Raw genomic sequence first — 15000 nt, 5'->3', positions numbered from 1 at the left:
TGAGTTTTTCGAAGAGCAGTCTCATTAAACTAATATGCATAATAATCAAAATCCATAACATTAGATAGGATGAAATATAAGACCTTCGTAATAAAGTTTAACATAATACTTTATAATTTACTGTCAATTGATTAAAACTATTACAAAATGGTAAGAGTTCGATTAATAGGACAATGTTCGAATCTTATATATCATATTAAGGTGTTTTACTGGTTCATTTTCTTACTCAAGCATCATGAAAATGACTCTTGGCAGTACATACATACATACATATACCAAAGCAATTCCCCCAATTTTGGGGAATAGCCAACATCAACAAATAAAACAAAACAAAAAAGGGGACCTCTACTCTCTACGTTCCTCCAGCCTAACAAGGGACTCAACCGAGTTCAGCTGGTACTGCTAGGGTGCCACAGCCCACCCTCCCACATTATCCACCACAGATGAAGCTTCATAATGCTGAATCCCCTACTGCTGCTACCTCCGCGGTCATCTAAGGCATCGGAGGCAGCAGCAGGGTCTACCGGAACTGCGTCACAATCGCTCGCCATTCATTCCTATTTCTAGCACGCTCTCTTGCCTCTCTCACATCTATCCTCCTATCACCCAGAGCTTCCTTCACTCCATCCATCCACCCAAACCTTGGCCTTCCTCTTGTACTTCTCCCATCAACTCTTGCATTCATCACCTTCTTTAGCAGACAGCCATTTTCCATTCTCTCAACATGGCCAAACCACCTCAAAACATTCACATCCACTCTAGCTGCTAACTCATTTCTTACTCCCGTTCTCACTCTCACCACTTCGTTCCTAACCCTATCTACTCGAGATACACCAGCCATACTCCTCAGACTCTTCATCTCAAACACATTCAATTACTGTCTCTCCGTCACTTTCATTCCCCACAACTCCGATCCATACATCACAGTTGGTACAATCACTTTCTCATATAGAACTCTCTTTACATTCATGCCCAACCCTCTATTTTTTACTACTCCCTTAACTGTCCCCAACACTTTGCAACCTTCATTCACTCTCTGACGTACATCTGCTTCCACTCCACCATTTGCTGCAACAACAGACCCCAAGTACTTAAACTGATCCACCTCCTCAAGTAACTCTCCATTCAACATGACATTCAACCTTGCACCACCTTCCATTCTCGTACATCTCACAACCTTACTCTTACCCACATCAACTCTCAACTTCCTTCTCTCACACACTCTTCCAAATTCTGTCACTAATCGGCCAAGCTTCTCTTCTGTGTCTGCAACCAGTACAGTATCTTCCGCAAACAACAACTGATTTACCTCCCATTCATGGTCATTCTCGTCTACCAGTTTTAATCCTCGTCCAAGCACTCAAGCATTCACCTCTCTCACCACTCCATCAACATACAAGTTAAACAACCACGGTGACATCACACATCCCTGTCTTAGCCCCACTCTCACCGGAAACCAATCACTCACTTCATTTCCTATCCTAACACATGCTACTACCTTTGTAGAAACTTTTCACTGCTTGCAACAACCTTCCACCAACACCATATAACCTCATCACATTCCACATTGCTTCCCTATCAACTCTATCATACGCTTTCTCCAGATCCATAAACGCAACATACACCTCCTTACCTTTTGCTAAATATTTCCCGCATATCTGCCTTACTGTAAAAATCTGATTCATACAACCCCTACCTCTTCTAAAACCACCCTGTATTTCTAAGATTGCATTCTCTGTTTTATCCTTGATCCTATTAATCATTACTCTACCATACACTTTTCCAACTACGCTTAACAAACTAATACCTCTCGAATTACAACACTCATGTACATCTCCCTTACCCTTATATAGTGGTACAATACATGCACAAACCCAATCTACTGGTACCATTGACAACACAAAACACATATTAAACAATCTCACCAACCATTCAAGTACAGTCACACCTCCTTCCTTCAACATCTCAGCTCTCACACCATCCATACCAGACGCTTTTCCTACTCTCGTTTCATCTAGTGCTCTCTTCACTTCATCCATTGTAATCTCTCTCTCATTCTCATCTCCCATCACTGGCACCTCAACACCTGCAACAGCAATTATATCTGCCTCCCTATTATCCTCAACATTCAGTAAACTTTCAAAATATTCCGCCCATCTTTTCCTTGCCTCCTCTCCTTTTAACAACCTTCCATTTCCATCTTTCACTGTCTCTTCAATTCTTGAGCCAGCCTTCCTTACTCTCTTCACTTCTTTCCAAAACTTCTTCTTATTCTCTTCATATGAATGACCCAATCCCTGACCCCACCTCAAGTCAGCTGCCCCCTTTGCCTCACGTACCTTGCGCTTTACTTCCACATTTTTCTCTCTATATTTTTCATACTTCTCTACACTATTACTCTGCAGCCATTCTTCAAAAGCCCTCTTTTTCTCTTCCACTTTTACCTTCACTCCTTCATTCCACCATTCCCTGCCCTTCCTCATGCTGCCTCCAACAACCTTCTTGCCACACACATCACTTGCAATCCCAACAAAATTTTCTTTTACTAACTTCCACTCCTCCTCTAAATTGCCAGTTTCTCTTACTTTCACTTCGTCATATGTCCTTTTCAACCTTTCCTGATATTTACTTTTACCCCCGGTTTTATTAGCTCTTCAACCCTCACTAGCTCCCTTTTACATCCACCTACTCTATTCCCCCACTCTTTTGCTACAACTAATTTTCCTTCCACCAAAAAATGATCAGACATACCGTTAGCCATACCCCTAAACACGTGCACGTCTTTCAATCTTCCAAACATTCTTTTAGTTATCAACACATAATCCATTAATGCCCTTTCTACTACTCTTCCATTTGCCACTCTTACCCGTGTATACTTATTTTTATCTTTCTTTTTGAAAAAGCTATTACTTATCACCATCTCACTTGGCATAAAAACTTGCAAATCTAAAGTCATATTCTACCCACAAAGCAAAGTGTTTTCGATGCGTTTTTTAAGTAGCTTATTTGTGGTTACCTTTTTATTTCCATTTACCTGCCCATAATGATACACTGAGACGATGAATAATGTTTCGGCCTACCAATCAAATATTTACGTGTTTCCCATAATAAAAATGGATTCGTTTTCTGTAAAACAGTACATTTTCTATGGTATATCTTTATGGTAGACTACGGAGTTTTCACACCTGATATTATTGTGAAAGGTAAGTTGATGTTCGAGCTTTCCCGTTGAAAGGTAAACCAATTATCGAGCTTTCTAAGATGATTTAGAAAGGGCAAAACATTAACTAACTTATATTTACTTAAACTGATCGCGTCTTAGCCGTACATGTAGGAATATAAAAGTGTAAATCAACATACAAAATCTGTTCGGAGTGCCATAACACCATTATCCTGAGACTGGTAGCCTTTGAATCTAAAAAAATAGTTCAGGAATGAACATAGAGATATAAATTCTTAGTAAATGACTCAGTCTTCACTGGCTTTGGAAAATACTGAAGATTTCATACCTATAACAAGACATAAAGAACAAAAGTGTTGGGTGAATGGGGAAACATTGAGACTTCATGAAGACAGGAGGTTTAGTTAATAATATTCAATAAAATCTTATTTTAGATTGATATTCAAAGAATAAGAGTAAATAATGCAGAGGAACTTAGGAATATTAATGGATGGGCTTCATAACACGAAAGACCGATAACGCAATATAATGCAACATAAATTATCGCCAAATAAATTTCCCCTTTAAGAGGGGATTATTCAAACAAAGCTTAGCGGAAATAGGCCTACTATTACATAGCCACGTTATCACATGCATAGTATACACTACCCAAAAAAATTTTTATTTTCTAATTGGCCATCCAATTCATTCCTTAGTTATTATCTTTGATTAAGCGTGCAGACAAAATGATATCGAATAAGTACCTGTGTGAAAGGACAATAGTAATATTATTTATGCTTTACTGGTTTCCCCCTTAAGCAAAAAATAAAAAAAATAATACTAATTATGTATTTTGAAAAGAATAGGAATATGAAATATCTAGAAAACCTTCTACAGTAACATTAAAAGTAAAAGTCAGTGCATGCATTAGACTTGGGCAAATATCTATTATTGAAACCAAGACAATAAAAATATAGGTAATTGGACTTTTGGTCATGCAACGCATAAAGTGTTTCGAAAGCAATCCAACAAGATAAAGTGACAAGGAAATCTACACAGTAAAGAAATTTAAAACAAAGAAAAATGAAGACTACAAATTACAATGGAAAAACAAGTGGGAATTGTTTGATAAACCAACTGAAGACTGATAGATGGGCCTTGAAAATTGAACCCAGACACGATGAGATTGACCCTGTAAGTATCTTACCAAAAACGTAGTGGTCCCCCTGTCAAGGAGTTTAATCTAATGGGCACGCTTTATCCTTCTTCAGAGGTCAGATTTAAATAATATCATACACGTAGAAGTTTAAGAAGAGAACTGTTAACCCTACTCAGGACGAATGGCCATCGGCAAGAACAGCATGGCTCCGTAAGAAAAGCCACTTTATATGTACTAGAGCTTTAATTTAACGTGCGGTATTTTTGTGAAGGAAATCCATGTATCTTTGAAGTGATTGATTGCTTTTGCTATAAACGCTGGAAATTTAGGAAGACAAAATAATTTTACCAAGGATAATGATTTCACCTAATCGACCAATCTTAGCTAACCTGGGCTACCTTCAATTTGGCTTAAAGACCTTAAAAAATAAAGAAAAATCTGAAATAACTAAATTCGAGATCTTTTGTATGTTTATAAGATGAGGAATGTGGAGCTTTCAGAGCAACATTCTTTTTAAGGCTGTGATAACCTTTCCAGAGATATTTCATGTTCTTGAACCTTTTTAATTTTGAGATATTTACAGTGCAAAATTGGAAAATATTATCTAAATCTATTATTGAAACTTAGTTTACAGCTTTGGCATGTAATATGAAATATTCATATCTATTAAGGCTGGTAAAACTTACATAGTTTTAGGATGGATGGATGTTGGGAATTTGGGCCAAACGATCCAGGGTTGGGGCCTGGAGGACATTTAGGGCTGAGGTGCAACTGGGGAAACCATATAACAGTATCAATATGAAATTAAAGTTAAACACAGAAGGTTGTACAGCAAGATGAAAGAAAACAAAAGGGGATGAAGTAAACGTAAAGGGCTAAAAAGGGGATGCATGCACCCTTTAGTAATGCTTACAGTGCACTGCGAGTAGTGCCAAGGCGGTCTCGAGACGGCCTTGGTAGTGCACTGGGGCATTAACCCTTTCTGGATTCTAATTTTTTGGGAAACAATGCGTAGATTACTTCAAAGACAATTGCGATATCTTAAATTAACCGTTGCATTAAATATAGAGCAAATGATATAACGAGAATATATATTTTGATTAAATCAAACCATGCAAAATTTATCTTGACACTTAAGATTGTAGTTTCTCATCGTAACAGTTGGAGAGAGAGAGAGAGAGAGAGAGAGAGAGAGAGAGAGAGAGAGAGAGAGAGAGAGAGAGAGAGAGAGAGAGAGAGAGAGAGAGAGAGAGAGAGAATATTATTTGGGTCACAAATGAGTTAGTTTCCGAATATCCAAATTGTTGTCAAGCCTTGTCAGATGGTGAACTGACACTGATTATATAGATATAATTATCAATGCTCGTACAAGTAGGATTGCACCGAAATTCCATTAAAAATACAAATTACATCATCCGAATGTTTAGATTAGTTAAATAATTTTTAATTACATAAATTACGAACAGAGACTGTACTGATAGTTTCATCACACAGTCGATTGTTGTCATAGTCAGTGACGGGGCGAATTTGCATCGTGAGAGCTATAAAGGTTTAAAGGTCGCTCATGAATGGCAGAGGCAAGGGACAGTGACATTGCCCTAGCAAGCAGGACAATGTCCTAGAGATTGACCATATATTTATATGATCAGGGCCCAAGCTACCTCTCCACCCAAGCTAGAATCAGGGAGGATCAAGCAATGGTTGCTGATGACTCAGCAGATAAACCTGTAGGCTATCCCAAACCCCAAAAACTTTAGCTCGCAAGGATGGTAAGGTTGGAGACATTAAAGGCACTAACGAGTTTGAGCGGGACTCGAACCCACATCTGGCAAACACCGGGCAGAGACGTTTCCAATCAGGCCACAACGACCCTTGGAAATACTATGATGAAAGACAGAGATATAAGCCATTAATTCTTTATTCAATATTACTACAACTCTACTTGGAAAAGCAGGATGCTATAAGTACAAGGGCTCCACCAGGGAAAAATATACGGCCCCTCAAAAGGGAAAGAAACACAGAGGGATGGTACTTGCTAATTCTTTAAAATCCTTCCCAATGAAAAGAATTGTTACTCTTAATTCACCAAAAATTATTCATATTACAGTAATTAAATGATACTAAGCTTCCAACATGTGTTGACTAATTGCCTGTAAAAAAAAATAATTGGTAATAAAAGCCACCAATAAATAGCATCAGCTATAAATCCCATTAATCACATGAGAATGAATTCCCTCTAAACTATATTTTCAATTCTATGGGAAGACAACAAACTCTAGCCTGTCTCCAAGTAAAGAGGACACCATTTAAGGATGGCATTTGCGCATCATATATCTCAATGGAAGGGATTTCCAAGGATTCTCTCTCGCTGACACGACTTCCTTTCTTATCTTTTAATAACAGTCCGTTGTCGCTTACGAACTTTCTTTCCACAGGACTTCAAAATTTTGTTCTAAAACGTTGTACTGAAAATTATGACACTGCTAATTCTATATATATATATATATATATATATATATATATATATATATATATATATATATATATATATATATACATATATATATATATATATACATATATATATATATGTATATATATATATATATATATATATATATATATATATATATATATATATATATATATATATATATATACTGTATATATATACCATTACTGCAAATAGTGAAAACAAATGATACCAACAGCAAAAGAAAATTTCCACTGATGATTTGGCTTCGATATATTTGTTATGAATATGGCAATTCTTATATTATGAACTGTACCAAAATTTTCTTAAATGCTTCATACCTCCTTTCTCTATTTAACAGTTCCTATTCATAGTCACAGTGAAATTGTGAAGCATTTGAGTTGTGAAATGTATATAATCATCATTAAACTTATATTTTTTATATTAATGTCAGACACAACTATCCTGTATATCACGAATTTCTAATATAAAGGATAGAATATCTCTAGTACAAAAGTAGGAAACTGAATAAATTACGAATATAGTGACATATCTCTTTGTCTGTTTCTATAAGTCATTTGTTATTATCATCTAGAAGACTAAAACACAGTTGTATTCCAAGAACTATTGATTTCCGGATCCGGAAAGCTTACTGAGACTCTGTCACAATAGATAAATTTGCCTTACGGTGAAAAACAGATAACAGTTAAGCTGAACATAGCGGTACTTATCAAAATATTTCACACTGAAAAATCGCAATAAATCAATTTCGTTTTTTTTTTCGTTTCAAGTAGTAGATAAAAAACGTTCAATCAGATAATACACCTTTCTCTCTCTCTCTCTCTCTCTCTCCTCTCTCTCTCTCTCTCTCTCTCTCTCTCTCTCTCTCTCTCTCTCTCTGCAATAACAATACGGAGCACGGAGAAACGGTGCACAATGAGGTGTATTTTTTTTTACTGCACAAGGGTTTCATCCGTGATTCAGTATTTAAAGAATATGCATTAAAGGGACTGTAAAAGCCATTGCCTCTTGAGGACAATAATTAGGGAATACCCCAAGAAAGTACATCATATTGAAATAGATAACAAATAACGGGTTTCCCATGCTTTGGAAATAATTCAGAATAGACACTAGGTCATTAACTTGAGTAGTAAATACGGCCATACGTCCATTCTTATTCTCGACAATGAAATACTCAAGAAAATACCAATGAGAAGCTCGACATGACTTAGAACAGAAGATCAACATCTCTACAGCTTACAGATATCTGAAATGGGAATCACACTCCCGTAGCTATGCAATAATGGACTGGATATGGACACCTGTATTTAAAATCAACTACTGAAAATGGGTTAATGATTGATTATAAATAGAATAAATTACCATGAGCGTTGAAATATAGAAGCCCAGAATTGTTCTAACCGAAGTATAACAATATAGATTTATAAAAGGTCTATGCATAAGCGACAGAGGCAAGGCACTGACCATTGCACAGTTTTGTAATATTTTACAGACCGATAATTTACACTTAGGATTAGCACCCAAACCCATCCCCATCAAAGCCAGCACCCCAAAGGACCGTCAATGCCTGCTGATGAGATAAAGTACACCTTAAGTTCCCAAGAAAAACATATCCTAGAAACACAGGGATAGGATGAACTTGATACCAGTGAAATAACTAAGTCGTGAGTGTGCTTTGAACTACTGACCCATAGTTTATGAGTTTTGTAGAGTCCACTAACCTGCTAAAACCCTTTGAAATTCGGCGTGATTGGCAGTAATTGTCTACTATATTTTCTTTATATTTCTGAAGTTTTAAATGTTTTCTTCAGGAAAATTATGAAGTAACTCTCCAAAATCCATACAAGGAGTTAAAGATCCTAGAAATGTTTCCTTTAAATCTCATCGTTTCCAAAACTTCGGGTATTGGATTACAAAGCAATAAGGTAATGAAATTATATCACAAGGCAGTAGAAAAAGTGACTGATTCAGATGAAATGCATTGCTCAGATTGAACTGACGTGAGGTGGCAATGACTGATCACTATGGGCTGCAATAGGCATTAAGTTTCATAGCATACCCTACTCGGTTCCAAATGGTAGTATGATAATGAATTCCTGGTTAGATTTGAGGGATGGCTTTCCCTTTAATATATACAGTATACAGATTTTAGGCATTCAAAGTAGGTGGGATCCTCTCTGTATCTACCGTTTCAAACTTTCAAATTTGATCCTCTCTCGTAGGCTATATTTAGTGGGTGTAGCTATAAAACATACTGACCTGTCTGTGGTCTAGAATCCTCTTCGAAAGGTTTGTCATGGACAGACCAAAGAACAATTGAAGTTCTCACTGAATGTGGTACTTCTATCTGTAGATCCAAACTGTCTCCCAAAGGATATACTCCAGGGCTGAATTAATGCCATCATCAATTAAATTATTCGATAATTTGTAATACAGTAAATGACGAGGTTAATTTTCTGAGCTGGGTAGGATGAAAAAAAAATGCTCTGGGTAATATTTTGAAGGGCCTCTTTCTCCTTATTACTTGTTTTTTGTTACTTGTTTTGGGTTTAAATCCAACCCTCCACTGAAGTCGAGTGAATCCTCGACCCCTGTCACCTTATGTCACCTTAATCAATGAAAACCTATAGCAACATTCATTCGATAAGCGTCTCAAGCATATAAATGCTCTTCTCGGTTACATTGCAATTACTCCACCCTCGAGGACACGAGAATGAAGCTTGTAGAACCATCAGAATTAAAAAAGTAATTTTTAAAAATACTTTGAATTTCCATGTGGCAGAAATTATAAAAGAAAAAAAATGCATGTTTAAAAAATGGTAAAAAAAAAGTATAAGGGTAGCTCCTCATGTCAAGAGGCTATATAAGTATGTATATATATATATATATATATATATATATATATATATAATATATATATATATATATATATAATAGTTTATGCATTTTGGTTAAACAAATGCATATATAATTGTCATCGAGATTTTCAGGAATTCTTCATTAAAAAATTTACACCTAGCATATAATAAATAAAACCGACAAACAAAGTAATGATAACAACAACAACAACAACAACAACAACAACAACAACAACCATAATAATAATAGATAAAAACTTCTGACTAAGTCACAGTTGCAATTAGTCTACCACTATGTTAATCAGCTCTGTTTATCTACACATCATAATATAAATCAATAAGCTGTGATTAGTAATTTCACTATCAAGATTACCTAGCCCACACAACACACACACAAAGTTATATATATATATATATATATATATATATATATATATATATATATATATATATATATATATATATATATATATATATATATATATACCCTTTCTGAGTGGGGATACCTTAAAGCGGTGAAAGGGCTTGAGTAATGGCATAATTAGCAAAGCTGTACCAGTCTGGGCCACCCATATATATAATACATATATATACATACATATATATATTGGTGTTATGTAAGCGATCAAACTAAGTCTCCACCTTTACCATTCCGCAGTAGTCATCGTGGTGATGAAAATGGCTAAAATCAGACGTGACTAAGGAAATGTCCACGGCCTTTGTCCTGCAGTGAATTAGGAATGGCTGCATTTGTTGGTGTTGTGTTATATATATATACATATATATATATATATATATATATATATATATATATATATATATACTATATATATATATAATGTATATATATATATATATATATATATCTATACATATAAATATACATGTATATAATACATATATCATATATACATATAAATATTACACACATATATATATATATATATATATATATATATATATATATATATATATATACACATACGAAACAGCTAGTTGGTAAAATCAGAATTCATTACTCATAGCATTTAAGTTCATTCAGCGAAGCGTTACAGACCGTGAAGAAAAGCCAGACGTCGTTGGCATGGTAAGTGTCTGGCCGGAAAGGCCAAGCAAAAAAAAAAAAAAAAAAAAAAAAAAGAAAAAAAAAAAAAAGGATACTCACGCTGAGTGAGGGCTGTAACCCCCCCCCCCCCCCCCCCGCCCAATCAATATTGGCTGAAATCAGAAATGGTTACAACCTATGCCACTATTCCTTCAAATGAAGAAAGGTGTATGATGGGAAAATATACATACAAAGAATTAAAATTTTCCACTGGTCTTCAGAATACCATTACCTCAATGTACATTTAGTAAAGATCCAACCGATTAGTCTAAATAACACGTCCAAATACAAGAGAGAGAGAGAGAGAGAGAGAGAGAGAGGAGAGAGAGGAGAGAGAGAGAGGGAGAGAGAGGAGAGAGAGAGAGAGAGAGAGAGAGAGAGAGAGAGAGAGAGAGAGAGAGAGAGAGAGAGAGACCGGAGGTGTTTCTAAAACTTTGAGAGAGTTCCGGTGGCGCTCTTATCTTTCATTCATAAAAAGTTTCAAATTTCGACTCTCTGGCAAAGTGCCCCAAAGCTGTAACTTCCGAATAATTCAAATCTGATTGTTATAGAGCAAGTGTCGGGCGAAGCTAGCGTCCCTATCTGCCCTTAATAGGAGACAGAACATCAAAGAAACAGCACGTCTACAAAACCTAAAAAAGGGACATCTACAAGGATCTCCATTGGACCCAAAGTGCCCGTCCTCCTCCTCTTCTCCTTCTTAGGCCATAGGCAAAAATTACCATGAGTGGGGTAAGTACCGTTTTTTCATTTTTTTTTTCGCCAGTGGAAACTTATCAATCTGGCTAATCGATTTTATTAGATAAGATAGCAAATACTGCTCTGCAAAATTTTATCAGAAGACTTTCTTAAAAAAAAAAAAAAAAAAAAAAATGCACTCACTGGATTACAAAGTATTTAAGAAAAAAAAATATAGCGAGAAAGACGATTATGAAAACGTATTGCAAAAGTTGGATGGAATTTTAAGGTTTCAAGGCGTGGCATATCGCAAGGCGAGGCATAGGGAATGGTGGTGGTGGTGGTGGGGGGGGGGGGGGGGGGTTTGCTCCTATACCCAAGAGCCGGTCATGTCATTGGTATCTAAGTTACAAACTTCTACGAAATCTTAATGCCCTTATCTTGTTATAGTAACACCTTTTCAAATCCAAAGTTCTTATCTAGGGATATGTGAAACATAATTTATAATCCATGATTCCAGTTGTAGGTTTCCCCATATTCCTACACAGTGCGAACCATTACCACTGTTTTATCTTATTTTACGTAAATCAAATTTGTTTTATCACTAACCTAAAAATGGAGTTATATAATTGTAATGTGCATGCGTGAATGCCAGGTGTGCATTCCTTTCCTGGATTTAAGATTTAACGATTATCAGTCTAATATTAATCTCAGAAACTGACAGGGTCAATTATTTTACATATCTTGATGCTAAAATTAATTCTATACATGTTGTGACTCTTATGCACGTACACACACTCACACTCATATATATATAAATATATATATATATATATATATATATATTATATATATATATATATATATATATATATATATACATATATACGTATATATATATATATACATATATACGTATATATATATATATATATATATATATATATATATATACATATATATATATATATATATATATATATATATATATATATATATATATATATATAGAGAGAGAGAGAGAGAGAGAGAGAGAGAGAGAGAGAGAGAGAGAGAGAGAGAGAGAGAGAGAGCTGTCTATACATTAAGTTATCGTAAACGAGAGGGTTCTGATGCTGATTGTGTCTATAGCAGGTGGTTTTAGATTATGGAAGTGGTAAGTTGGTATGGTAAGTCTTTCGAGTTAAGAGATTAATAAGCGGTTTCAGAATGTTAGGAAGATACTTTTCCTGTAAACACTTGAAGGTTCTGGTTGTGTTGGACTCCTCTGTTATTATTATTATTACTACTTGCTCAGCTATAACCCTAGTTGGAAAATCAGGATGTTAAAAGTCCAAGGGCCCCAACAGGGAAAATAGCCCAGTGAGGAAAGGAAAAGAGGAAATAAAATATTTTAAGAAGAGTAATAACATTAAATAAATATATCCTTTATAAACTATGAAAAAATTAACAAGAGAGGAAGAGAAATAAGATAGAATAGTGTGCTCAAGTGTACCCTCAAGCAAGAGAACTCTAACCCAAGACAGTGGAAGACCATGGTACAGAGGCTATGGCACTACCCAAGACTAGAGAACAATGGTTTGATTTTGGAGTGTCCTTCTCCTAGAAGAGCTGCTTACCATAGCTATAGAGTCTCTTCTACCCTTACCAAGAGGAAAGTAGCCACTGAACAATTACAGTGCAGTAAGCCTTTAAGTGAAGAAGAATTGGGGTTGACTCCTATGTCGATTCTCTACGACCAGAAAGATAGAAAAGGTGCCTAATTGGCAAAGAAACTCGAGGATCAGCCTTTTCTTGATTGTTTAGCAACAGAGCAGAATCGTCAGTTAATCTAGTCATTTTCAAGTTTAGAAGGTCCTTAGTTTCTCCATTATGGTGGATTTTCTGGAAAATTCGACCACCATCTAAAAATTGCAACAGATTTGTAAAATAATTTCCAGGATAAAAGAGGATCAAGCTTGAGGAATCTAAAGTTCTAAGCGAATTTTGGGAATCTGCTTGAATCTCAAAAAAAAAAAAAAAAAAAAAAAAAAAAAAAAAAAAAAAAAAAAAAAAAAAAAAAAAAAAATTCATATTGCACTCGCGAGGTAATAAGATATTAGTGGTACATTATTCAAAACCAGATAACATAACAAGTCAATTCCCTCTCCTTGGAATAGATCTAGGGGCTCATGATGTGTCTTTTAGTAATATTTTCGAAATTGATGACCTTTGGTGACGTAACAACAATCAATACTATGAATCAGTCACTCGGTCAATCCTTAGTAGGTCGGGTCTTCATTTGATGTGTTAAACTTTGGGATTTTTTATAAATGCTAACCTGAAGCACACGACTTTGTCACTCTTTTATTTTGCCAAACAAAGTATTTTCCTTTTTCAAGTTACACAAAATTGGAAACTAATGCTGTTTCTAAATTTCGTGTTGTTGCAAGATAGGAATAAAGTGTCCCCGGGATTTGCTGGTCTAATAAGAATAAATTTCAAGGCCGTAATAAATAAAGTAAGGAAAATAGCAATTATGACGGAAATACTACATGAATATTAGAAAACGCATGATCATAAAGCTCCTATTTTTTAAGACAATATCTATATACTTAATAATGGAATATTGATAATCAAATGATAACTAATACTCCGATAACACTATATTCATTACAAAATGAAGCGACAATATTTATTATAATATTAACAATTCAGACCACCCGAATTTCGGTCTGATGTATCATTCTGCATACATAAGGGTCAGTGGTGAGCGAAATTATCCACGGGCTGGAAGACGACAAGTCTAAACTCAGAATTTATCATCCCATCATCATCAACTTCATCAGTATCATCATCTTCTCCTCCTACGCCTATTGACACAAAGGGCCTCGGTTAGATTTCGCCAGCTTTTAATTCAATACTTCTCCATTCATCATCTACTACTTTGCGCTTCATATTCCTCAGCCATGTAGGTCTGGGTCTTTCAACTCTTCTAGTGCCTTATGGAGCCCAGCTGAACGTTTGGTCAACTAATCTCTCTTGGGGAATGCGATACACTCCCATACATTACCATTATTATTCAAATAAAAAAGATTACTTACTGAGTTCGTTTTATCATACACATTTCAAGAATTTATTGTAATGATAATAGTGATACGATCGCAATGTAAATCAAAATCATGGCATTGAAAAATAATAAGTCAAATATAAACAAATGATTGCTGATCAATTACAGCAAAGTAGATAATATCTGTGGTCAACATAACTGATAAAACACATTTATAATCATGGAACATGTCATTGTCAATAAGATACAAAAAGCCCATTTCTACCACCAACCACATCATTATTATCTCTACACAGTTTTAAGTGTTCGAATTATTAATGATAGTTAACTATAACAACGTTTAGCAACTCAACAGCAGCTAGACTAAATAACTGGGCGTGTCATGTACAATTTAGCATATTCGAAAACTCTACGGGATTACAACATACATTTTGGAGAAGAAGAAAAAAAAAAAGGGGGGGGGGGGCGACAAACACGACCGGAAGTTATGTGGTGCC

At 35.3% G+C, this 15000-nt stretch overlaps 1 protein-coding gene across 1 annotated transcript in view; it reads left to right on the top strand.

The window, feature by feature from the left end:
* The first annotated feature begins 11321 nt into the window (after positions 1 to 11321).
* Positions 11322 to 15000, top strand: part of LOC137617209 (profilin-like) — a 24516-nt gene continuing 20837 nt past the window's right edge. Inside the window, exon 1 of the mRNA XM_068347130.1 lies at positions 11322 to 11508. Coding sequence (XP_068203231.1) covers positions 11500 to 11508 — 9 coding nt within the window. The 5' untranslated portion in view covers positions 11322 to 11499. The remainder of the gene's footprint in view (positions 11509 to 15000) is intronic.

Source organism: Palaemon carinicauda, chromosome 23, assembly GCF_036898095.1.
Source record: "Palaemon carinicauda isolate YSFRI2023 chromosome 23, ASM3689809v2, whole genome shotgun sequence".
NCBI classification, from domain to species: domain Eukaryota; kingdom Metazoa; phylum Arthropoda; class Malacostraca; order Decapoda; family Palaemonidae; genus Palaemon; species Palaemon carinicauda.
This window is presented reverse-complemented; position numbering and strand designations above follow the sequence as displayed.